Genomic DNA, 25,262 nt, shown 5'->3' with positions numbered 1-25,262 from the left:
GTCCACATTTGTTCAGTCATGCAAATGACTAATGGCATATTTAAAGAGGTTGGTGGAAGAAAATACTAACCCTCAGTGTATTTTGAGGTATTGCATGTTATATATTCAGTTAAATGTAAAGACAAGAATATAAAGAGTCTTGTTTTATTCTTTTTATGTGGTTAGAAGCATTTTCTCAGAGTACATATGGAACTGCTCATTACCAGTATGTGATGCATTCAAAGTGAAAGTGATTAGTCTAATCCTTACTAAATTGAGAGTCTAATCCTTACTAAATTGAGAGTCTAATCCTTACTAAATTGAGAGTCTAATCCTTACTAAATTGAGAGTCTAATCCTTACTAAATTGAGAGTCTAATCCTTACTAAATTGAGAGTTAGCACTCTCTTTTGCTAAACCCTTCATTTCCTCGCTCTAATTATGTGTAGGTTTGTAAAAAGGCTGTGCCAGTTAGTGTCGCTTAAACTCTGTAATTTTTAAGTGAAGCACTTACTCGATATCTTCAGGCTATGGCGCAACAGTTAGCGGAAGACTTTCAATGGTTAAGTATAATGATGTCATTTGATGCTGTTGGAACTGTGCTATTCAAGAGTGTTAATATTTTACAAGTACTGAAATGGAAGATACTTGGAAGCAAAGTTTCTGTAACATTGTAGCAGCTTAAATTTGAATAATAGATGTTGAACACAGTCTGATGTTACCAATTATTAAGAGCAACAAATTTTTAGGGCAATTTGTATTTACAATATTTGCACTAATTTTGTTTCATGAAACAAAATTAATCGTGGACTGTTGAAAGAACTGTTATGTCGTACTGTATTCATTGTCATAAGCAGTGCAGATGTGTTGAAAATGAGTCCTGTAGCTTACCTTCTGTCGGCGGCCTTGTCGTGATGGTAACACCATTTCCCTCGGTTCACAGAAGTTAAGTGCTGTTGGGCTAGGCTAGCACTTCAGTGGGTGACTGTCCGGTCTGCTGAGCACTGTTGGCAGGCGGGGTGTACTCAGCTCTGGGGAGGTGAATTAAGGAGCTATTTGATTGAGTAGTGGCTCTGGTCACGAAAACTGACAGTGGCCAGGAGAACAGAGTGCGTACCACTCACCCCTCCATATCCGCATCCAGTGACACCTATAGGCTGAGGATGACATGGCGGTTGGTCGGTACTGTTGGGTCTTCCCCAAACTTGTTCAGACCGAGTTAAGTTTTAGTTTTTAGCTTGCCTCCTAATCTAGAAGAATACAAGTAAATCTAGCCAAGGGATACACTTAGATTTTGATTGGCTTTGGATACGTTATAGAGTAGTCCAAAAGAAGAGATACGTATTTTTTAGATGTGCCCATATGGCTGTTATGGGGTAAAACACCCCACTGAAAAAAAAAATGCATTCAACTGTTTTTTGGCCCAAACAATCCTGCAGTTCCTCGTTATTGTAGAGATTTACAGTAATATTAAAACAAGAATGTACAAACAATTTCAAATATAACATAATTAAATCTGAAAATGCTACAACTTGAAAACAAAATATGCCAAATGTTAAAATAAAACACATTTACAACAAAAGATATTTTATATTTCATAAAATAAATCTCGAACAATATATGTAGCTTATACATTTTGAATATATTTATCTTGGTAAGACTTATTAAACAACCCAACATGACTATTGACACTGATGCAAACACACATCAGGCACTCATACAGCGATGTAGAGATGTTTCTAGCTTATTTCTGACAATCGTTGGAATACCAGTTCATCATATATTATCGAATTTGGTAGTAACAATGCTATATGTTTTGCTGTTAGTCATAAGTCGAAATGGAAAAACAAAATAGTGGCGGGAGGGAGTTAGGAGATTTTGAAAAGACTTTTTCAGCAGATCTCAGTTTACCTTTATAACATACTTTAACAACCATAGAACTTTTATTTGAAGTTCTTTTAATATTTGTTACCATTTCATTGAGGTTGTTTCATTACCTGTTACCGTTTCACAGGTATTGATTCAGAAATATTAAACTCAGCCTTTTTCAAGGGGGTGTTTCATCCCCTGTACCGCCGTAAGGGCATGTAGGAAAAAGTCTCTTCCTTATTTTCCTCTACACTGCAACATACTCAAAGCTGATTAAAATCAAAGTGTGTGCCTTGTATAGGTTTGCTTGTTAGTGAATCGCTACTGCCAACTTATGGGGAAATAGCTACAGGTGATAGCAATAGTTTACAGATAGTCTGTACATTCAGATTCCTAATTGAGTGATGTAAGTGGGAAGAAGAGTGTTGTCCACAGTGACATGTATTGGGCCATGCGATCTGATGAAATCGTGGGATACGTGCCACATTTTCCATGTGGTAGTGACACATAATACAGCTATGTCCTCAATGTTGATTTGATACTGGGCCACTGAAACGAGTACAGACATGAACTCCGAGGTTTTGCTGATGCGTCTGATGCAGACACTTGTGTGCTATAGGCCAGACTGGTGTCTTGCATGCCATTGCATCAAATTCCAATAGTCCAGAAATGGCAAACATTTCATATTACCATGGTCATGTAGTGTTAGAAAGAGACTTGGTTCAACCTATTCTGCAGGGCAGTTATAGTTAAACTTTTGCTACGTGAGCAAGTATAGATAGGAAACAGTTTACTGTATTGGTACGCAATGTAATAGGAATTACGTTCAGACTGTGCACTGCAGGATTTTCATTGCTAGTGTCATGACTTGTTGTTAGGGACTGGTACTGGTATGGCAATCAGTGTGAATTACATTTGCAGATGGTCAACATGGGTCAGGACTTCACTTGTACAACTGTTGTCAAGACAGCTGAACATTTCAGTCCTGCGTTGAAAAAATGTTGCAAGCAGTTTTGAAATGGTATCTCTAGTGTGGTTCCAGGCCATTGTGGATGCAGATTGTCATCACATAGAGCAACGTTTATAACCTGGAATGTAAACGTGATACCCAATCAGCAAATGTTACCTACTCGTGGAAATTTAACTTTTTCTTTCAATGGTTTATTCATTATTCCTCTTCCAGATGTCCTTACAAATGTTTTTACATAGTTTCATTGTCCTGCGATCACTCATTTTTCGTGGGGACCTTCTCAGATAATGAAAGTTTAATTAGAACCGTCCTATAAAGTGATGGCACACACAGGTGTCAAGTGCTACTGTGGTAACTAAAGTCTGGATGCCTGTTATGTTGCAGGGTAGAAGAAGCTTATGCCAAGTGTGATCATTTAGAGTGATATTGGATACAATGTGCAGTCATGCCTTCTTTATGTTGAGGACAAACAGACCAACAACCACTACACTGGGTCACCTTAGAGCCTTCAGGCAACTCCACATACCATATTTTAGTAGGATTATGTCCATCAATGTGTGAGCTTCTTCGAAGAAGAAATTGTTGCTTCCCTGATTTTAGTGTTCGCCGTACATGTTGCTACACATTGTAAGGTGGATTGCAGAATGTATTTGGGATATGACTGATCAGCAGTTCTTCAGCAACCATTGCTCATGCTTTATGGACTACAGACTAAATTGCATGGTGGGTTGTTTACCAAGAAAGTACCCAGGTCACCTTTTATTACACACCGAAACATTTAAAGACTGATGCAGCATGCAGGAGCTTCACACCATATCTGCCAGATTTTGTATACAATACTATAATCTTAAAAATTGTGAATTGTCATGTACCTAATCTGTGTTACAGAACTAATTTCAATTACATGGTTATTACCTGACTTGCAATTTTCACAAATGTTTGTGTGTATTCGCTGGTAGGTAGGGGTAGTGGCCATTGTTAAAATTTCTCCAGATGCTCATCCAATCTACAACCTTTTCCATGCATAGAGCATTAATCTGCTAGAATATTCCATCATGTTAAGGGTGTGTGAACAACTTGAAATGATAAAACTTAATTTATTTAACATAATTGTTGGTCTGGTTAATGCAGCAATAAAACTTTTTATATGCATTCTGAAAGTAACAAGCAGCTATAAACAATTTATATATATGCAGGAAGTAACAGGCCATACAATTTCTCATTTACAAATGGGACTGTGACATCCTAGGTTACATTTGGTACTTGCATTTGACAGTTGGCTCAAAGTGGCAAGATACTTTGACTCGTGTCTTGTGGTCTTTCCTTCCTTTCAGTTTTGTGTTATATGTCTCATCTGTTTTATTCTCACACTTGTGGCACTATTTTATTAGGAACAAGGGACTGATGACCTTGTAGTTTGGTCCCTTTATCCCTCTTTTAAACAAACCAAACAACCTTGACTCATATATACACAAAGATGATGTAACTTACCAAACGAAAGCGTTGGTATGTTGATAGAGACACTAACACACACAAACACACACAAAATTCAAGCTTTCGCAACCCACGGTTGCTTCATCAGGAAAGAGGGAAGGAGAGGGAAAGACGGAAGGATGTGGGTGTTAAGGGAGAGGGTAAGGAGTCATTCCAATCCCGGGAGCGGAAAGACTTACCTTAGGGGGTAAAAAGGGACAGGTATACACTCGCACGCGCGCACATATACACACATATCCATCAGCACATATACAGACACAAGCAGACATATGTAAAGGCAAAGAGTTTGGGCAGAGATGTCGGTCAAGGCGGAAGTACAGAGGCAAAGATGTTGTTGAATGACAGGTGAGGTATGAGTGGCAGCAACTTGAAATTAGTGGAGGTTGAGGCCTGATGGGTAGTGGGAAGAGAGGATTATTGAAGGGCAAGTTCCCATCTCCGGAGTTCTGATAGGGTGGTGTTAGTGGGAAGTATCTAGATAACCTCGATGGTGTAACACTGTGCCAAGATGTGCTGGCCGTGCACCAAGGCGTGTTTAGCCATAGGGTGATCCTCATTACCAACAAACACTGTCTGCCTGTGTCCGTTCATGCGAATGGACAGTTTGTTGCTGGTCATTCCCATATAGAAAGCTTAACAGTGTAGGCAGGTCAGTTGGTAAACCACGTGGGTGCTTTCACACGTGGCTCTGCCTTTGATCGTGTACATCTTCTGGCTATGGCAGTGCCATTTCACTGCAACTGTCAAGTGATGTTGGTGTTGTCACTTTACCACCTTCCACCATGCCTGATGGATGTGTCCCTAGAGTTGGGTTGTGAATGATTTGCCTGTTTCCCCAGGAAAAGGATCTGGCGTTCTAAAAGCATAAGATAATCAGGGATTATGTTAAGCTGTTGTGACAGAATATCTGTATTTTGTTTGTTCTCATTGTTTAAACCATTCTATCTTTTATTACTTTCTTGCTTTTGTTTTTTGTTTTTATTCAATTTTAAAATGCAAAATACATAATGCATAAATATAGTTAGCATAAAATTAGTGAAATTTGTGTCTGAAATGGAATTTTGATTAAAATGAAACATGGGGTAGGTATTAAATAGTATATTTCTCAAAAATGAAGTAGTCTTGCATAATAGTAGTAGTAGTAGTAGTTAGTAATGATTTTTATTGTGGCATAAACCCATCAACTATCTGCTGCACTTTAAATTTTTGTTGCATTGCCCTAGGGTTTTTCCTTTTGAGGAGTATTTCTGGACAGTAGCTTAATAGTAGGGTATGCTTGTAGTCTTGCAGTAGTGTCCCAGTGCTTCTCTTTCATGTTTCGTTGAGCTAGGATGTCTCTTCTGTTAATTGCAAATAGTGTTTTTTGTAGTATTTGCGCCATAAAATACTGACAGTGTCACAGGTGCATATCGTATCTTCGTTTCACCAGTGCTGTTGCTCTCTCATTTCTTATTTACATTTGATTATTCTGTATTTTGTTGATTCATTGAAAGGAGGTTTCTTGTGAAAGAGTTACTTTCTTGTTCCAGAGTAAGAGATTTTTGATGTTATAACTTCTGTTTTTCTGCATTTCTAGGAGAAAGATTAATATGTAGTGCTACAGACCAATAATAAAGTACTAATTCAACAGCAACAGGCAAGCTGTATGCCAATATGTATTTCTTTGAATACATTAGCATTTTTCATTCATGAAATGGAATGCAGTTCAGTTGCACTGAATTGGGGCTTTCAGTTAGACGTCTTGTGTGTATAGGTGTGCAGACAAATGAATTTATGTTGTGACACAGGTGAACTGCCCCCTGTACATCGTGCGTGTGACAAGCAAGTCTTCAGCTGCCATCGTAAGCTCTGTCCGCAAACAAGGGGTAGTCGTTTTTGGCGAGACACTCGCCTCTTCTGTGGGTACAGATGGCACCCGGCAGCTGGACAAAAGCTGGCTGCATGCTGCAGCATATGTTACCAGTCCTCCGCTTCGCCCAGACCCTACTACACCTGAGTACCTGCTCACCATGTTAGCCCAGTAAGTTCTGTTTTTCATTAACCTAGTCCCCCAGTCCTTACCCTAGCCACTGCCCTGATTTAAGTAGATTTGTTCTTTTTCTTGCCTTGTTTGTAGTCCAGTACAAGAGCACTTCTAATAAATGGGCATTACATTCACAGTTATAGTTTTGAAGTACTACTTATTTTCTTTTCATTTGTGAATGCCATATAGCAGAAAGGCGCAGAGTAATAATATCACATTTATGATATATAAAGTACTGAAATTTTTCAATTAGATCAAATAGAGGAACGGACTTTAGTTTTCCTTAGAAGATGCTCAAGATGAAAAATTGTTGCACACGCAACTTAAGTACATTAAGTTAATTGATGGTGAGTCAGTATTGCTCACATCACCTGTTACAAAATCTTGCTCTTCTGTAACCCTCCCAAAAAAGTGAAATAAGTTAGTGTTGCAAATGTTGTTGCATTCGACAGCCTGCTTCTACGACACCATTAGGTTAAAATTGACTTTTTATTATTACTGTTAAAATGTACATAGATATGTCGGTTAATAATATGTGATATTGTTGAAACTTTGACAGAACATAATTTAAATGAGAAGAAGAGTTCAAATTTAGCAGTGAGTAGATTGAGTGTGCATTCATTATTAAAATAGTTAACCATTTCGTTGACCTCGGTGCCAAGTTAATTCCTCATTGCCCCATTCTTATCCTGGCTCCCCAATGCATTTCAGATTGTAATTTTTGATATTGTTGAAAATATTTTCTCTGTGCTAGGATATGTGTTATTCCTTAGAAGACCTATTGCCCAATTTTTTTGTATATTTGTTAGCTTTCCTAGGTACTACTAGTATTTATGAGCCTAGAGATAGTATCTCAAACAAGAGAAAAGAACATGTTGACCTCTGTTATGAGTTTTATTGATTCAGTGTGTCGTGTCTTTCAAAACATGTTAGGTCTTTTACATAATCCCAAGTTCCTTCTAATTTCTATTAATCTGCGATTTCAGTTAGCCAGTCTCTTCATCTTTTCTATGCTTCCAGTATTTGAAAAAGTTTCATTGCTTTTTATGATGGGCCTTACTGTAAGTATGGAATCCTCTGCAACTGTCAGACAATCTACAGTGTGACCTGACCCACCTATGTCCAGGGCAGATACCACTAGGACATCACTGTCTGTCCAATTCTCCTTGTCACACACTGCCAGCATAACTCATGTTTTGATTTGAAGGCTTCCTAAGACGGCACCTGTGCACTTCTTATGATATATGTGTGTGTTTCATATGCGGTGTGTATTTTACCAAGTCTTAGTTATTGAATTTTATTAAGTGCTGGTAATGTTAATAGTCCTGTCTTTTCAAAGTCGCCAATGGTTGCTACATACCTCTTCCTGAACATATTGTGTTGGAGTAAAGCAGACATACAAGAGAACTCTGTCCTGAATGCCCCAGTATTCCAAAGGTTAAGCTGGTGGTTTGGCTATGTTCAGTATTCCTGTTACAAGTGATGAAATATGAATGAATGATGCTCTTAAATGCTTGTCAGTCACTCAAATAACACTTTATTGGGAGAAAAAATTTTAAACAAGTGCTTAATGATTCAGTGCTCTTCCTGTCTCTCATTTACTTCGCAGTATTTCTGCTGACTTGCTAACTGTTCTGGTGTCCCATATAACAAAACTTGCATCAGTACTCTGCTCTGGCTGTGAAACATAACAGCCAGCACCACTGCGTTTAAGTGTTTCCGTACTGCTATTTCTTGTAACAGGCCTTTAGCCAAAAGGAGTAATCTGGGTTGTAATAGCTGACAATGATCTTTAAATCAAACAGCTCTGGGCATCACATTCATTACTGATCAAAAAGCAGTACTAGACAAAGGTCTGTACAGATTAGGAAACTTACATTGTCTTGCTGTTCCATATGGAACCACTGGTAATGCGTGTTAACTACCCTCGGATAGATAGCTGTGATGGTGATACTAAGTTGGTTTCTAGCCCAGACTCTGAAACAACTGATTACTCAGCTTCATGCGGGTGGGCATGCATGCATTCAACTGTATTTTTTAAAGAGTTTGGTGATTATAAGACTTCAGTGATTTAACTGAATAGTTCAACTAATAAATATTTCAGTTTTCTATATGCTCAATATTCTGTTCTCACTGACTAATGCTCAATATTTAAAAGAACACTTTTCTTATGCCTGCTAGGGCATCTTCTAGCTTGAAGGCAAAGACGCCTCACAGTATAGAAAATTGGAAATTTTCTTCTGAGGTTTGTGGATGCAATGCAGAAAGGCTGTTTCTTTCTTATATTAATGATTACTAATCCAGCACAACTCAAAACCTGGTGCTTTTGCGTTGTTTTCTGCATAAATTATTGTGAACATTTCAGATGGTCATTACAAATCAAATTCATAATATGAGCATAGTTAGATGTGTAAATATGTAGAATATAATGTTAATGATATGCGGGCAAATGAAAGAAGAAGAAAATGCTAATGTAAAAAGCTTTAATACTACTATATTTTTGACATTGTGTAAATATCTTATGCATGTGGACATGCCTTATCTGTCCTTCACTCCCCTTATCTCTCTCTCTCTCTCTCTCTCTCTCTCTCTCTCTCTCTCTCTCTCTCTCTGTGTGTGTGTGTGTGTGTGTGTGTGTGTGTGTGTGTGTGTGTAAATAGTGATTGTGTTCTCTGTTCTCTAAAGATTTTTAGAAAATATTTGTCTGTTTTTTGTTTTTTTTGTGTGTGTTTTGTTTTCTCTCCCTGCATTGGTAATGTCAAAGATTCCCATCTTTCACTAGCTGAACAAACTTACTAATAAATTTTGCTATTTTAGAGATGGACTTCAGCTTGTTGGCAGTGATAACTGTACATTTAGTCTGGACCAAAAAGCTATGGGTAAAGATGACTTCACTAAAATTCCAAATGGTGTAAATGGTGTTGAAGACAGGATGTCAGTAGTGTGGGAAAAGGGTGTCCACTCTGGAGTCATGGATGTAAAACGTTTTGTTGCTGTCACCAGCACAAATGCAGCAAAAATATTTAATATTTATCCTAGGAAGGTGAGATTTTTGGTCTGCTACATAACATGTATCATAGAATGGGTACTGAATTGTAAAAATTTGTAACTTTAAATCTCTTTCATAATTTTGCACATTGAACAAAACTTCCAAACAGAAAATACTTAGTTTTTAATTCTTCATTTAACATTTAATATAGGGATGTATTGCTGTTGGTTCTGATGCTGACATTGTTGTTTGGGACCCAGTGAAGACAAGAGTTATTTCTGCTAAAACTCATAATCAGGCTGTCGATTTCAACATCTTTGAGGTAAGTATATATTGGGAAGATCTTAAGTAACCTAAATAATTAAATGTTGTAGATGTGATAGTACATACTGACTCTCATGTTAATGTGGCGATGAAGACATAATCTTTTAATTGATAACCATAAGTCATCATAAAGCCTAACCTAAAGTGTTTGCATTTAAAGTTAAGCAAGTTGGCGAAAGGCACAGAAACAAGACCAAACTTTTCAGCTTTCAGATGGATCTTGTTTAGAGCAACACAGCTCCTCAGCTTGCTTCACTGGGGTGCAAAGCTGTCATGTGGAATGGATAAGTGGATAAAGTTGGTGGGGAGGGGAGTGGAGGGGGTGGGGCAGGCTTACGTGTGGGAGGGAGAGGTAGCATGAAAATACAAAACAGGAATTCTGTGGGGGCACTGTACCAGGTGAGTTTGTGCAGCACACACTGATGTGCAGTGATCGATTGGAATGGGAGACAGAATGAAGGGAAGACTGGGGAAGAGGGGTGTAGGTGCAAGATGAGTGAAGCTCGGATCTTGGAGCACGGTGGAGGTGGATGTGGATGTGAGGCAGATATTGAGGCCAATAGGATTATAAGAATGAAGCATGTATTGCAAGGATGAATACATCTATGTAGTTTAGAAAAGCTGGTGTTGCCTGGAAGGATCCAGCTGGGACAACCTGTGAAGCAGTTATTGAAATTGAGCATGTTGTGCTCAGAAATGTGTTGTGCCACTGGGTGGTATACTCTGTCTTTGGTCACAGTTTGGCAGTTGCTGTTCATTAGAGTGGTCAGCTGGTTCGTGATCATGCCCACATAAAATGCTGTGCAGAAATAGCAACACAGCTGGTATATATTATCTGATCAAAAGTATCAAGACACCTATTAGTGTACTTAAATATGGGATGTTTTCAACCTTTGTCTTTGATAGCTTGAACTCTGCTGATGTTGGGCACTGGGATCTGGACTAAAGTTGATGTTTTAATTCATTCTAAATGTGTTCCATTGGATTCAGTTAAGGACTCTAGGCAGCCCAGTCCATTTGAGGAATGTTATTGTTCCAAAGCAATTGCCTCGCAGGTGCTGCTGTGTAGTCATGATGATGCAGTCAGTCATAGTCTCTGAACTGTTCATCTACTGTACTCAGTACACAATGCAGTAAAATGTTTTCATATACTATCACATGTAGCATTTTTGTAAGTTGCGATAAGTGTATGAAACCATAATTGTGAAAAGCACCCTCACACCATACCACCACTTTCTATCTACTTCACTGCTGGCATTACATATGATGGCAGGTAGTGTTCTTCAGGTATTCATCAACCCCAACTGCTTTCATCAGGTTATCACAGGATATAGTGTGATTCGTCACTCCAAATCACTCATTTCAAGTCGTCCACCTCAATCATTGCTTAGGATTGACTACAGCAGGCTGTTCAAATGCCACTAAATAGTGTGCTGGCGCTTCCAGGCACCCTTGAGCTTGTGTGTGGGTGGGTGCAGTTCGTGTAGTGTACCTACCAGGTGGCCTAGTTGCCTTCATTGTGGGCATGCATGTGGCACATGGCCACCCCTGTCTGCATGCATTCTGCCAGTGCAATAACATTATGTAGGCTACGGTCTGTCAGCTTGACAGCCAGTGTGTGTGCTGTTCGCCCACTCCTGCCCACCTCCGACTGTCTGCCCTCCAGTGGGCATGAGAGCTGGAAGAGCCTAGACTACAGAAATGAGTGGCTTGTGAGGAGCTGCTTGACCATTGTTCCCAATTCATTTTAATTCCATATGTATGAGATATGTTCAAAAAATTTCAGAACTTTGTCCACAAAATTTTTGTACACATACTTTGTACTTATTGTGCATAGTCTCCATTGAAATACTCTCCTCCATAAATGATACACAGCCCCCTAATGTCTTTTATGCTTCCGGAAGCAGTCGTGGTACACCTTTTGTTGGATCGTGCAAAGTGCCATCTACGAATTACCTTTTGTCTCATGTATAGTTGCAAATCTTTGTCCTTTCAGTGGGGTTTCCAACTCTGGAAATAAAAAGTCTGCAGGCGGCAGGTCTGGAGAGTATGGGGGATGAGGCAGCACAGTGATTTTGTTTTTTGTGCAGTAGTCACGTACCAACAGGGATGAGTGTGCAGGTGCATTATTATGATGCAAGAGCCACGAATTGAATTGTCTCACCACATTTCAAGCTGTTTCCCTGTCAAATTTTCTTGCAGGCATCGCAACACGTGCTGATAGTATCATTGAGTAACAGTTTGTTCCTGTGGCATGAATTCATGATGAGCTAATCCTTCACAGTCAAAGAAAACTATCAGCATGGCTTTGACATTTGGCCTGACCCGACAAGCATTTTTTGGTCTCGGAGAACCTTTCCTGACCCACTGTGAAGATTGAACCTTGATTTCAACATCATAACCATAGACCCACGTTTCATCACCGGTTACGATTCTCTTAAGGAACATATCATTCTCATGTGCATGATCCAAAAGCTCTTCAGATTGCGAGGTGAAGGTCTTTCTGATCTTGACCCGTGAGCCGTGGGACAAACTTAGTGGCAACACAATCCATTCCAAATGCTGCATCAGGATGCTGAGATCTTACATTCTTTGCAATCTATTAGGTGGTCAGTCATCAATTGGCATACACAATTTTGTTGACGTTCCTGACACTAGTGTCGTCTGTAGATATTGGAGGGCAGCCTGAACAAGGGCCATCTTTTTTCACTTCCGTCCGGCCATTTTTAACCGTGTGAGCCATTCGTATCACAGAGTACAGCTTAAGCCCTCGTCACCGTAGACTTCCTGCATCATTTGTTGTGTCTCTGTTTCATGCAAAATTGCAAGCAGACGCGTTGCTCTTCTACTTTTGCTGTGTCAAAATTCGCAAACTGTGCAACGCAACATTTCACTCAACACACCACTGAACAATAACAGACATACAACAATGAAATTTCCAGCTGTTACACATTAAACACAGGGGTGTGCAGGGATGCCAACTGCATTTCACTCCAATGCACCATTGATGCAAAATTACTAATGTTTTAGAATTTTTTGAACAGACCTTGTATAGTCATTGTGCTTGCTGGACTGCTGGTAACTTTGGAACTGATCTCATGCATTCACAGTGGTCCTTGTCCATCAGGACATGAGATGTGCATGGCCTTAGGTTTAGCTGTGGTTGTTCCTTCACCTTTCCAGTTCATAACCACATCACTTGAGCAGCTTTAGGAGTAGTGAAATGTCGCTGATGGATTTGTTACCCAGGTGACATCCAGTGATTAGTCCACACAAAATATAATTGTCAATTTGTATGGATCTCTAAATGGTGATTGATGTCAATTTATTTTTTGAGAATTTTGAACAAATGATGAAAGATTTTAAAACTCAAAACTGATGTTGTGGGTTGTGGTGGTTTCAACTAGTTGTCTGGCGGCTCAGATGAGCCCAACTCAAAAACATCTACAAACTTACTAAGATTATTAAATCTATTATTACAGCCAACATGTGGGAATACCTGTATGGACAATATTATAGTTAATTTCTCAAGAGACCTGTGCTCTGTTAGCAAAGCAGATGAATGTTTTGCAGATTGTGATCCACTGTTCCTCACATACCACTACGCACAGCCAGGTATTATGTGACTACTAATAATAAGTCAAGCATGACGTGGTTTAGAGGTCAGGAGGAGGAATATACTACTCAGTCTGTTTTAGAAACACAAACTGCTACTTTGGTCATGAATATGATGTAGATAAATCAACTGTTGAAACTCTCTTTAACAATTTCTTGAGGACGTATATTGATTTATGGTATTCCTTGAAATTGTTAAACAGGCATTAATTGCATTTGAAAATAAGAACACGGTCTCTCTTGAGCTATGTGACTTGAGTAAGGCTTTTACTGTACTCCCTATGACATCTTACTAGCCAAACTACAGTATTAGGGAATAAATGATACGGCATTTGAAGAAATTATTTCTTATCTAAATAATAGTAGGCAATTTGTGCAAATTCGAAGTAAGCATTCTTCCCCGAAGAAAGTCACATCTGGTGTGCCTCAGGGCTCTGTCCTTGGACCGTTCTTCTTCATTCTGGCGATTAATGATCTGCCACATTGTCTTGAGCTTCAGTTATCTGCTATGCAGATGACACAACTTCAATCACTACAAACACGAGATAGGTTAAGGTTATGCCAGAAATCAGAGGAAACACACTCCTACACACTAAACTGGTTCACATCTAATAAAATACTATGCAATCCAGAGAAAACTCAATGCCTGCTGCTGGGACAAGGTAAAGATATAGAAGCAAAATCTATAAAACTGCTTGGAATACATATTGATTACAAACTGGAAACCCCATATTAGTCCTGTATGCAGAAAGACATCAAGGGCGTCATATCTTGTATAGAAATTATCTGATATAGTGAAATATGAATATCTCTGGATAGCTTACTTCGGTTTTCAGTCTTGCATATCCTATGGGCTGTTATTATGGAGTCACTCATGTCATGTCAGTGATGTATTACTGATTCAAAAAAAAGGTGCTAAGAATAATGTATAAGGTTGGTGCAAGAGAAAACTGCTGCCATTTATTCACTACGACAAAAATAATGACAGTGATGAGTCTTTAAATCTATGAAGCAGTGATATATACAATAAACGTTGTTGCAGAGTTTGACACCAGAGAGAACATACACTGTCAGGACACCAGAAATATGACAAATATTGACATTCCTAGACATAGGCTGACAAAAACAGACAACTCTCACAAAGTGAACTGTTCAAAATTTTTTAATTAATTACTACGTTCTGAAGTGAATACATCTTTCAGGAATTTTAAAAGTGAGTTGGATAAAAGATTAATAAACAATCCATTTTGCAGTTATAGAGAATTTATGGATACTAATAGTGTAGAAATTGAGCTTCAGGATGAGGATTATAATTCTGTGCAACAGGTTACCAAAAGATAAATTATTTGTCCATGCGATGTGAACAGTAATTAATACAGTGATTGCTTCTGTATACGAATGTAGAGCTCATTCTGCTACATGTTGTCAACAGCTAATAAAGAATCTGAACCTTAACACAGAAAGTTACGTTGGTGTGATATTTAACTGTCATAATTGAATAATAATAATAATAATAATAATAATAATAATAATAATAATTCCCGTGGAGGCCCGGGAAAAGAATAGGCCTCCGGTATGTTCTGCCAGTCGTAAAAGGCGACGAAAAGAACAAACCACTAATAGTGCTAACCCCCCTTTTAGTGTGATTAGTTGGTTCAGGACAGAACTAAAGAAGCCTCGGACAAGCACCGTCATGGTCGGGGACGACGCTTGAACCCTATGCCCGACCACAATGGTAACGACACTGCTAGCCAACTGGAAAATGATTCAAATCCAAATAGAGGTGTTTTGCAGGATATGCTTCCTGCAACCACCCTAGAAGTAAAACAAAGACAGAGGATGAGATGGTCAGATGAAGTTAATCGACACCTCATGTTCTGTTATTACCAAGCAACAAACCTAGGAACCAACACAACTGGATACAGATCACAAGTATACACAACATTTATTACCAGATACCCAGAATTAAAATTTTTAACAGAACAACGACTAGCTGATCAGATCCGTGTAATAATAAAAAATAACAGGATACACCAGTCAGAATTAGAAAACATCAAACAACAAGTACAACAAATACTGGAACAAAATAATGTGCAATCAGAAGAAGAAGAAAATACAGTAATGGACTCAAACATCCCAGAGCAAACAAACAAAGAACAACACGCATCAATTAAACAGTCAGAGGAAAACGAAATCTTAAGACAGCCACCAGAACAAGCACAAATAGAACACGAAGTGACACACATGTTAGATATAGAAGAAAAATTTCAGCTGACATATATAGAATACAAAGACACAAATACAGACACTAGACTATTCTTGCATAGACCGCCAAATAACCCCCAAGTCGAAACAACAATAAAAACTATCAACACAATCATACACAACAAAATAAATGAAAACACAACTATGGAAGAGTTACAACTACTGGTTTATATAGGAGCACTCACTACACTAAATATACACGCTAGGCAGAGATCAGAACCAACCAACACACAGAAGAAACCCACAAAACCAGCATGGCAACACAGGCTACAGATCAGAATAGAAAAACTGAGAAAAGACATCGGACAGCTAACACAATTTATAAGAAATGAAATGTCAGAAAAAAAACGAAAAAGGTTAGGTAAAATCTCACAACAAGAAGTGATAGAGCAATTAGATGAAAAGAAGCAGAAATTACAAGCATTGGCCAAACGACTTAGAAGATACGAAAAAAGTGAAAATAGAAGGAAACAAAACCAAACATTCAACACAAACCAAAAGAAATTTTACCAGACAATAGATAAAACACATATTAAAATAGACAATCCACCAAACATAACAGACATGGAACACTTCTGGAGCAACATATGGTCAAACCCGGTACAACATAACAGGCATGCACGGTGGATACAAGCAGAAACAGATACGTACAAGATGATACCACAAATGCCTGAAGTGATAATTTTGCAATATGAAGTTACCCAAGCAATTAATTCTACTCACAATTGGAAAGCCCCTGGAAAAGATAAAATAGCAAATTTCTGGCTAAAGAAATTCACCTCAACACATTCACATCTAACTAAATTATTTAACAGTTACATTGCAGACCCATACACATTACCTGATACACTTACACATGGAATAACTTATCTGAAACCTAAAGATCAAGCAAACCCAGCTAAATATCGCCCCATAACATGCCTTCCAACAATATACAAAATATGAACTTCAGTCATTACACAGAAATTAATGACACATACAACACAGAACAAAATTATAAATGAAGAACAAAAAGGCTGTTGCAAAGGAGCACGAGGATGTAAAGAGCAACTGATAATAGATGCAGAGGTGACATATCAAGCTAAAACTAAACAAAGGTCGCTACACTATGCATACATTGATTACCAAAAAGCTTTTGATAGTGTACCCCACTCATGGTTACTACAAATATTGGAAATATACAAAGTAGATCCTAAATTGGTACAGTTACCAAACATAGTAATGAAAAATTGGAAAACCACACTTAATATCCAAACAAATTCAAATAATATCACATCACAGCCAATACAGATTTAGCGTGGAATATACCTTTCCTTCCTGGTTCTGCCCTGCTCTGAACCCACTATCCAACATCCTAAATAATACAAATTATGGATACAATATTACTGGAACACACCAACACAAAATCACACATTTGCTATACATGGATGATCTAAAACTACTGGCAGCAACAAATCAACAACTCAACCAATTACTAAAGATAACAGAAGTATTCAGCAATGATATAAATATGGCTTTTGGAACAGACAAATGTAAGAGAAATAGCATAGCCAAGGGAAAACACACTAAACAAGAAGATTACATATTGGATAACCACAGCGACTGCATAGAAGCGATGGAAAAACAGATGCCTATAAATATCTAGGATACAGACAAAAAATAGGAATAGATAATACAAATATTAAAGAAGAACTAAAAGAAAAATATAGACAAAGACTAACAAAAATACTGAAAACAAATTGACATCAAGAAACAAGACAAAAGCTATAAATACTTATGCTATACCAATATTGACCTACTCATTTGGAGTAGTGAAATGGAGTAACACAGACCTAGAAGCACTCAATACACTTACACGATCACAATGCCACAAATATAGAATACATCACATACATTCAGCAACTGAAAGATTCACATTAAGCAGAAAGGAAGGAGGAAGGGGATTTATCGACATAAAAAACCTACATTATGGACAGGTAGACAATTTAAGAAAATTCTTTATAGAACGAGCAGAAACTAGCAAAATACACAAAGTAATCACTCATATAAATACATCGGCTACACCACTGCAATTTCATAACCACTTCTACAACCCTTTAGATCACATAACATCAACAGATACGAAGAAAGTAAATTGGAAAAAGAAAACACTACATGGCAAGCACCCGTATCATCTAACACAGCCTCACATCGATCAAGATGCATCCAACACATGGCTAAGAAAAGGCAATATATACAGTGAGACGGAAGGATTCATGATTGCAATACAGGATCAAACAATAAACACCAGATATTACAGCAAGCATATTATTAAAGATCCCAATACCACAAAAGGTAAATGCAGACTTTGCAAATAACAAATAGAAACAGTAGATCACATCACAAGCGGATGTACAATATTAGCAAATACAGAATACCCCAGAAGACACGACAATGTAACAAGAATAATACATCAACAACTTGCCATACAACATGAACTAATAAAACAACACATTCCCACATACAAGTATGCACCACAAAATGTACTGGAGAATGATGAATACAAATTATACTGGAACAGAACCATTATAACAGATAAAACACCACCACATAACAAACCTGACATCATACTCACCAATAAAAAGAAGAAATTAACACAACTTATCGAAATATCCATGCCCAATACAACAAATATACAAAAGAAAACAGGAGAAAAAATTGAAAAATACATCCAACTGGCTGAGGAAGTCAAGGACATGTGGCATCAGGATAAAGCTGACATTATACCAATTATACTATCAACTACAGGAGTCGTACCACACAATATCCACCAGTACATCAACCCAGTACAGCTATATCCAAACGTATATATACAACTACAGAAATCCGTAATTATTGACACTTGTTCAATTACCCGAAAGTTCCTAAATGCAATGTAACATATATCGTACAGTTAAAAGGAAGTCACGCTTGATCAAGGTCCGCGTCACCTTCCATTTTTAACCAGACATAACGTCTGAGACAAGAAAGAAATAATAATAATAATAATAATAATAATAATAATAATAATAATAATAATAATAATAATAATGGAATATAAATTTATATTAAAATATAATGTCATGTTTTCTGAACAAAACTTGAAAATAAATTTGAAAAAAAAAGTGAAGAAAGTTTTGCAAAATGATTCATGTAAAAGTACGGAATCAAATAGATTAGAGATACATTTGACATACCTTTTCAATGATGCAGAAAGTTATCAAGAGCAAATAAGGTGCACAGTCAACATAACCTACTCGACAAATATCATCCAGTACTCTTCGAAATTCTAAGTTAAATATTGGCACCTTGTTTGCTGTCCACAATTTTCAGCATCATTCAAAGGGGTGTAAAATGCTTCTTTAATCTGTATATTTTGTACTTTTAGACAAATCATTTTACAAAACATTTTATGATCTTTCTTTCCCCCTGTCATATTCCATTTGCTTATGATGAGAGTAAGAATCACCATCTTTATGCCTTCCATGTGTGTTCTGTTGTCTCTTACCATATCTTCATGATCCTTACACAACCTATATGATGGAGGTAGCAGAGTAGTTAAACCTGCAATATGTTTTTCCTAAATTAACACAGCACAGTTTTATAATTGTCACCATTATTTCAATCCTTCTCATTTAACAAGGGGAGGCCGCCAATTGTGAAATTCAGATTCGATTCATACTGCGCATAATAAAAGCTCATGGCCAGAGGTGTAATGTGGCAAAGCACAAAGATGCACTTCTCAGCCGTTGTCGAGAAAATCGACAGTTAAAAGGAACCGTTGCGGTGAAATACTCTCTACAATTAGTAATTTTCTACAGCGCGGTGGTGCAGCGGTAAGCGCTGGGGTTCGTAATCCAAAGGTCGCCGGATCGAATCTCGCTCCATGCAACTTTTTTTTTTAGTATTTGTTTTTTTTTTTTGTTATATATATATATATATATAATTCCCAGCAATCAGTTGCAACAATTATGCATATAATAAGTTGTTGAAAGTCGTTTGTCATGGAAAAACTGGCGACTTCGAACATCATTATGTTTTCCGCAAACAAAGTTGTATTTCACAAATGTTATTAATTGTCTTCATAATGTTAACAACGTATAGTTAACGGAAGACGTAGAAACGAATACGTATAGCGTAAGTCAAACGTTCGAATTAGAATAGAGACCCCACGAACACAAACTTGCTGTGGCAGGTATGAAATATAAACTCCGTTACTCGCTCGTTACACTTGAAGGACAGATGTTGAATGGACCGAAACGAGCCGCCCCATAATAGCGTAGTTGCCTGCTAACTTTGAAAGAAGGTAGATGCGGTCCCTAGCGCAACTTATAACATCGTCGAAAATCAGTGCGGACAGGACAGCTTTGGTACACCCTGTTAAACAAACGGAAAAATGGAGGCGGTACAATTGGAGAGCGATCCGCCTTCACCAACATGCATAAGCAATTCGTTATATATATATATAATTCATTATATATATTTGAATTGCAAAAAACTAATAATAAACAAATATTGCATGGCGCGAGATCCGATCCGGTGACCTTCGGATTACGAACCCCAGCGCTTACCGCTGCGCTATGACGCTGTAGAAAATTATTAATCATAGAGAGTATTTCGCCGCAACGGTTTCTTTTAACTGTCGATTTTCTCGGCAACGGCTGAGAAGTGCATCTTGGTGCTTTGCCACATTACACCTCTGGCCATGAGCTTGTATTATGCGCAGTGTGAATCGAATCTGAATTTCACAATTGGCGGCCTCCCCTTGTAAGTTAATAAAGTACCTCTGTTAAGTTTTTACAAGTGTTACACTGATCTGTAACTACACTAGCAACAAATATCTGAATTAAAGGAATTGATGTGGACCCCCAACAGTGGATCATTACTGGAGACTAGGTACCACTAAGTCTTCTATGAGTTTTCCTTAACAGGTACAGTACACTGCATCAGAATCCCCTAAGAGACTGTCTTATATTCGTGTTCCCTTTTACTGATATCAGCTGAAAGAGACTAGTTCTGGAACTCTGCTGCTGCTGTTTTGACAGTTACTTACTACTGTTTTAACATTTGATTTAACTGGTTCAGTAATCAGTTAATGGATGATGGATATTCATAAGCGCGTCTCTGAGTTATGCCTAAATTAAAGAGAGAGAGACTCATGTCCAGTAAACTTGTACTTCGCCTCTGAATGGTTGCTTCCAGAGTAAAGTGCATGTCTGAATGATCCAGTGGAACCTTAGAAGTCACCATCTTATAGCACAGGTTAAAGACAGGAGCAGAGTTCATCCTAGTACTGAAAAATCTTGGTTCAGACCATTAACTCACTCAACTCTAGCCTGCAAGATGGGTCAGTAGCAAATTCTCAACTGTGCTGAGACCTCATGAGTGAGCCTAGCTTTTTCTCCAATTTCACTAATCCCCACAAAGAATAGGGAATCCCAGATTCCACAAGACTTTTTAGTGTTCATTAACCCTGATCAGTGCAGACTACTTCTTTTGTGCCATTTTGTTTTATGAATTACGGCTTGTCACTGGTCTTGTATGCCACCATTACATTGCAAACTGCTGATCTTAATATGCAACGTATTGAGGAGTGTGAAGCTGACATTCAGACTTCATTTTGTCATATGTATGGTAGATCCCATCAAAGAATATGTAGTACGCTGCCTAGTGTACTTCAATGCTTTCCTTTTTTGGGGATAGTGAGAGAAGATCACGTTTAGAGAAAACTAAAAATTTTATGTTGCTTCTTTAATGTAATAAAGGTATAAGCTATGGCTTTCATCTGTAAATATCATTTACACACTACAAGTTTATCATTTCTTGAAGGAAGTAATTTTCACATGTGATGCTGCTTATTATTTGAAACAGACACTTATTTCTTGGGCCATTATCTGATGCCCCCTACTCCTGGATCATTATAAAACATCACGCAAAAATTACATTATATTTGTTGGTGTGTCATGATCCACACAGCAGAATGGAAAGGTGCGTGTGTAATGGCACCTCATATTCCTGTCAAAAGGCGTAATATTATCCTTTGTTTTTCTTGCAGTGCTCCATATCTTCATGAGGTCAGCATGTTAATCTGGGTTTGGCAATATTAGTGGTAGAGGGTGGCCGAGTTATCCCATGGCAGAATGTGAGAATATTTTCGAAAAGTTTACTGTCATAACTGAGATGGAACATGGATACCAGTTCGGTATTCACCTAGTTGGATGTGGGAACCATCTAAAAACCATTTCCAGACTGTCTGGCACATGGGCCTCAATGCTGATCTGCTGGGTGGATTAAATTCAGGGGCAGTGTGCCTTCTCTAATCCTGGAAGTGGGTGCTATCGTGCATGGCTAATCGACCAGGTCAAAGGGCGTAACATTTTTAAAAAAGCCTAAAAGCTTACCACACTGATTGTCATTACACAGTAAATGAAAAACAGTTATTTTATTATGTACATTTATATTACATTTAGTATTTTTGACCATGAAATCTCATTGTGTTCACTAAAATTATATTATTTTCAGGGAATGGAATGTCATGGTGTTCCAGAATATGTAATAGTTAATGGAAGAGTGTGTGTTGATGAAGGTGATTTGAAGGCTGTTCAAGGTTTTGGGAAATTTGTTCCAACACCAGTGTATTCGGAATATGTTTATGAGAAGGTTAAGCATGCCGAAGTAAGTACAGTTAATATTGTGTGATTTTGTAGATGAATATCCTCTTTTGGTCTCTTGCATTTATTAAAACTAGCATGTTAGTGTGACAGTCTGTAGATCCTAAAGCTATCCATTGTGTGCACATATCTTCTACATCAGGGATGGTATGACAGTACTTTCTTGGTCAATGAAAGGAATTTTTCAGTGTTCGCTTATCAGAATGTGTGTGTGTGTGTGTGTGTGTGTGTGTGTGTGTGTGTGTGTGTGTGTGTGAGAGAGAGAGAGAGAGAGAGAGAGAGAGAGAGAGAGAGAGAGAGAGAGAGACTGACTGACTTGTTGCACATTTTTCTTTGACATAACATCAGATCTGAAACTGAGTGTAATAATTAACTGTAAAAAGTTTACAGAAAAGTCATTGACAACTAATGGTTTTCAGGAGGATGCAACTTTGAATTCAGTATCAGTACCCGCAGTTGTAACAAAAATGAATGAACTCAAATTAGATATTGCAGTTGAAAATGGTGGAATTCTTCTGGAGCCAAAACTGGCTGATGAAGCACCTGTGTCCCCAGCAGCTGAAGCATCACTCACGAGTTGCCCATCAAGTAAGGGACAACGTAATCTGCAAGATTCAACCTTCTCAATAAGTGGTAAGATTATAATTTACATATCTGTGCAGAGAGTATACCGTAATTGCAAAATAATGCATTAGGAACTCAGTCTTCTTCTCCCAAAGGAAAGTATAAATTGAGTAAGATGTGAAAACTATTGAACAATTCAAAGGCACCAATGTTTGGTGGTATAATTTTTCTTGCCACAGTAATCTTACCTTATCTTGTCTAATTACTCACACCTTGGTGGTTTTTAACCTTAAAACTGCTGATCCCATAATTCTAGTAATTCTTGTGGCTAACCATTAATAATACTGAAAAACTATGAATGTACTAAAAAATGTAGCTTCCTGAAGTTATGCTTTAGATACTTTTGTTAAAATTCCATTCATTTACAGCTTCCTTTGTCTGCCATACTAATCTGCTACAAATAAAGCTTACATCAAAAAGCCAATCTCCACAGTTCTAACAGGTCTAGACTCTAAAGACAGCTTATCTTTACTTACCTCCATGGCACCAAGAAGCAGACTCCTCACCACTACATCATCACTGTCATTGAGTGCAATGACCTTACAACATAGATTCACAATCAAAGCAAGGGAAACTTATGTTAAGAGAAATGATAAAAATATAAGTAATTACAGCACATTATAGTTATTGACTGAACTAACTGTTCTGTTATTGACAGTAACATAACTTTACAATGCATTAAGTAATGCTGCAAAAATAAATGTCAGCATCAGTAACTTACACAGGTGATACTGCAGCATACAGGGCAATCACTCCTGCTATGTTGTAGTAGTAAATTTTGCACAAAAAGCCATGTTTCACAGTGGTTTGGAGTCTGTTAAGTGTGGCTAAAAAAGACAAAGGTACATTATATCCAATTGAAGCATGCTAACTGATGAACTTGTGTGCTGAAGTGAACACACTAATCATGCCTTATAGTACAACCTACATATTGAGACATAGTAGGAAAATAATGTTTGTAAGTTAACGAGCTCAGGACTTCATAAAAAGACTCCAACTGCATGCTTACCATCCGTAGCACTTGAATTTTTCATTATTTTCCAATTCTCGATATTCGCTGACCAAAATAACCCGCTGCCAATTCTCATGTTTCAGAGGAGCTCGATGACACTGCTAGGAAGTCCTGCATCAGAGTGAAGAACCCCCCTGGTGGACAGTCATCTGGTGGGTTTTGGTGAAGCAGTGCGATTCTGTGCACGTATTGGCAGCTGATATTTTGGTTATGCTGTGCAGCAGTGCCTGGCAGCTGGAGTGATAATTGTTCAGATACTTCGTGTGTAAAATTGTATGCTGTTGCTTTTTAAAATTGGAATTGTAAGGAGACGTTCCAGCTATATTTAGCTTGAAGTAAGCCACAGAAGAAGAAAGTGTAAGTTGATTGTTGTGTGGGTACTTTTTCATAGTGGTGCTTTGAAGATAAGTTTAATATGGTTGGTTTTGTTGTAAGTGTTGTTTGTTAACATTCTGCCCACTGCATTGTACCAATTAAAAGCTCATTATTCTTATTGTTATGCAGTAATGTTTTAATTATTCTCTTGTAATGCTTGTTTGCATCTGAAGCTGTTACAATTACAGAAGCTGGAAACATTGTTTCAGTACTCTTTAAGTGTAGCTTTTTTTCAATGATATTGAACAACTCTTCTACTCAGTATTCAGAAATACTTTGTCAGAGTGACAGAAGTGTTGGCTATGTATGTTGTATGATTGCTGAAATGTATGGAGTTAACAGATTAACACTGCCTGTTTTTATGAGCACATTTTGGTATACAGTAATTGTTGTGCATTACAAGTTGTGTAGAAAAATACTTAGAAGTAAATTGCATATATGACTGTAATAGAATAAAAATTGTTTCATAATGATTTGTATGCCATGTAAGCACAGTTTCTTGAGAAAAAATGTCTTCATGATGTTTGAATGTTAATCAAATGAATGTATGTGACGACTGTTGTTTCTTCATATTGATGGCACAGTGAACAGAACTTACTGTGGACATTTTAATTTATTTTGCTTTATCAATTAATAAATTTCTTTAACCGTATGTTGTTGAAATTCTTGAACCAACATCAGTTTTTGAAGCTTTGATTGCCAACATTATTTAGATATATGTCCGGAAGAAAGTACAGTGTAATCTTATTAATCTGGACTAAGACGTATGGATTATAGGAAATCATGAATATCCTGAAGTTCATAAAAAACTTAGAATGAGATGCATAAATACCATAAACACAGGAATTATATTTAGTTTGTAATAAAAATGCAAATTATTATTACTTTTTCATAAATTTTGAACAGTGGATGAAATAATTGGAAAGTTTTGTACGTCTTTTACGTGCAGCACAATCGTGCAGGCATTTCAACAGCGTAATTTCAGCCAAATGTACCATTATTTTGCCCAGTTTCTTTGTTGCCTCTGTCTGTTTC

At 37.6% G+C, this 25,262-nt stretch overlaps 1 protein-coding gene across 3 annotated transcripts in view; it reads left to right on the top strand.

Annotated features, from left to right (window-relative positions):
- The window catches only part of LOC124721716 (dihydropyrimidinase-like), a 211,587-nt gene extending 186,708 nt beyond the window's left edge, over nt 1-24,879 (top strand). Inside the window, exons 8-13 of one of the 3 annotated variants that reach the window (XM_047246804.1) lie at nt 6,099-6,331; nt 9,152-9,377; nt 9,535-9,645; nt 22,068-22,220; nt 22,636-22,849; nt 23,936-24,879. In XM_047246804.1, the coding sequence (XP_047102760.1) occupies nt 6,099-6,331; nt 9,152-9,377; nt 9,535-9,645; nt 22,068-22,220; nt 22,636-22,849; nt 23,936-24,018 (1,020 nt within the window). In that variant the 3' untranslated portion in view covers nt 24,019-24,879. The remainder of the gene's footprint in view (nt 1-6,098; nt 6,332-9,151; nt 9,378-9,534; nt 9,646-22,067; nt 22,221-22,635; nt 22,850-23,935) is intronic. The other 2 variants (XM_047246805.1, XM_047246803.1) reach the window with 2 other exon arrangements.
- Nucleotides 24,880-25,262: the final 383 nt, after the last annotated feature.

The sequence above is a fragment of the Schistocerca piceifrons genome, chromosome X (assembly GCF_021461385.2).
Source record: "Schistocerca piceifrons isolate TAMUIC-IGC-003096 chromosome X, iqSchPice1.1, whole genome shotgun sequence".
Classification (NCBI taxonomy): domain Eukaryota; kingdom Metazoa; phylum Arthropoda; class Insecta; order Orthoptera; family Acrididae; genus Schistocerca; species Schistocerca piceifrons.
This window is presented reverse-complemented; position numbering and strand designations above follow the sequence as displayed.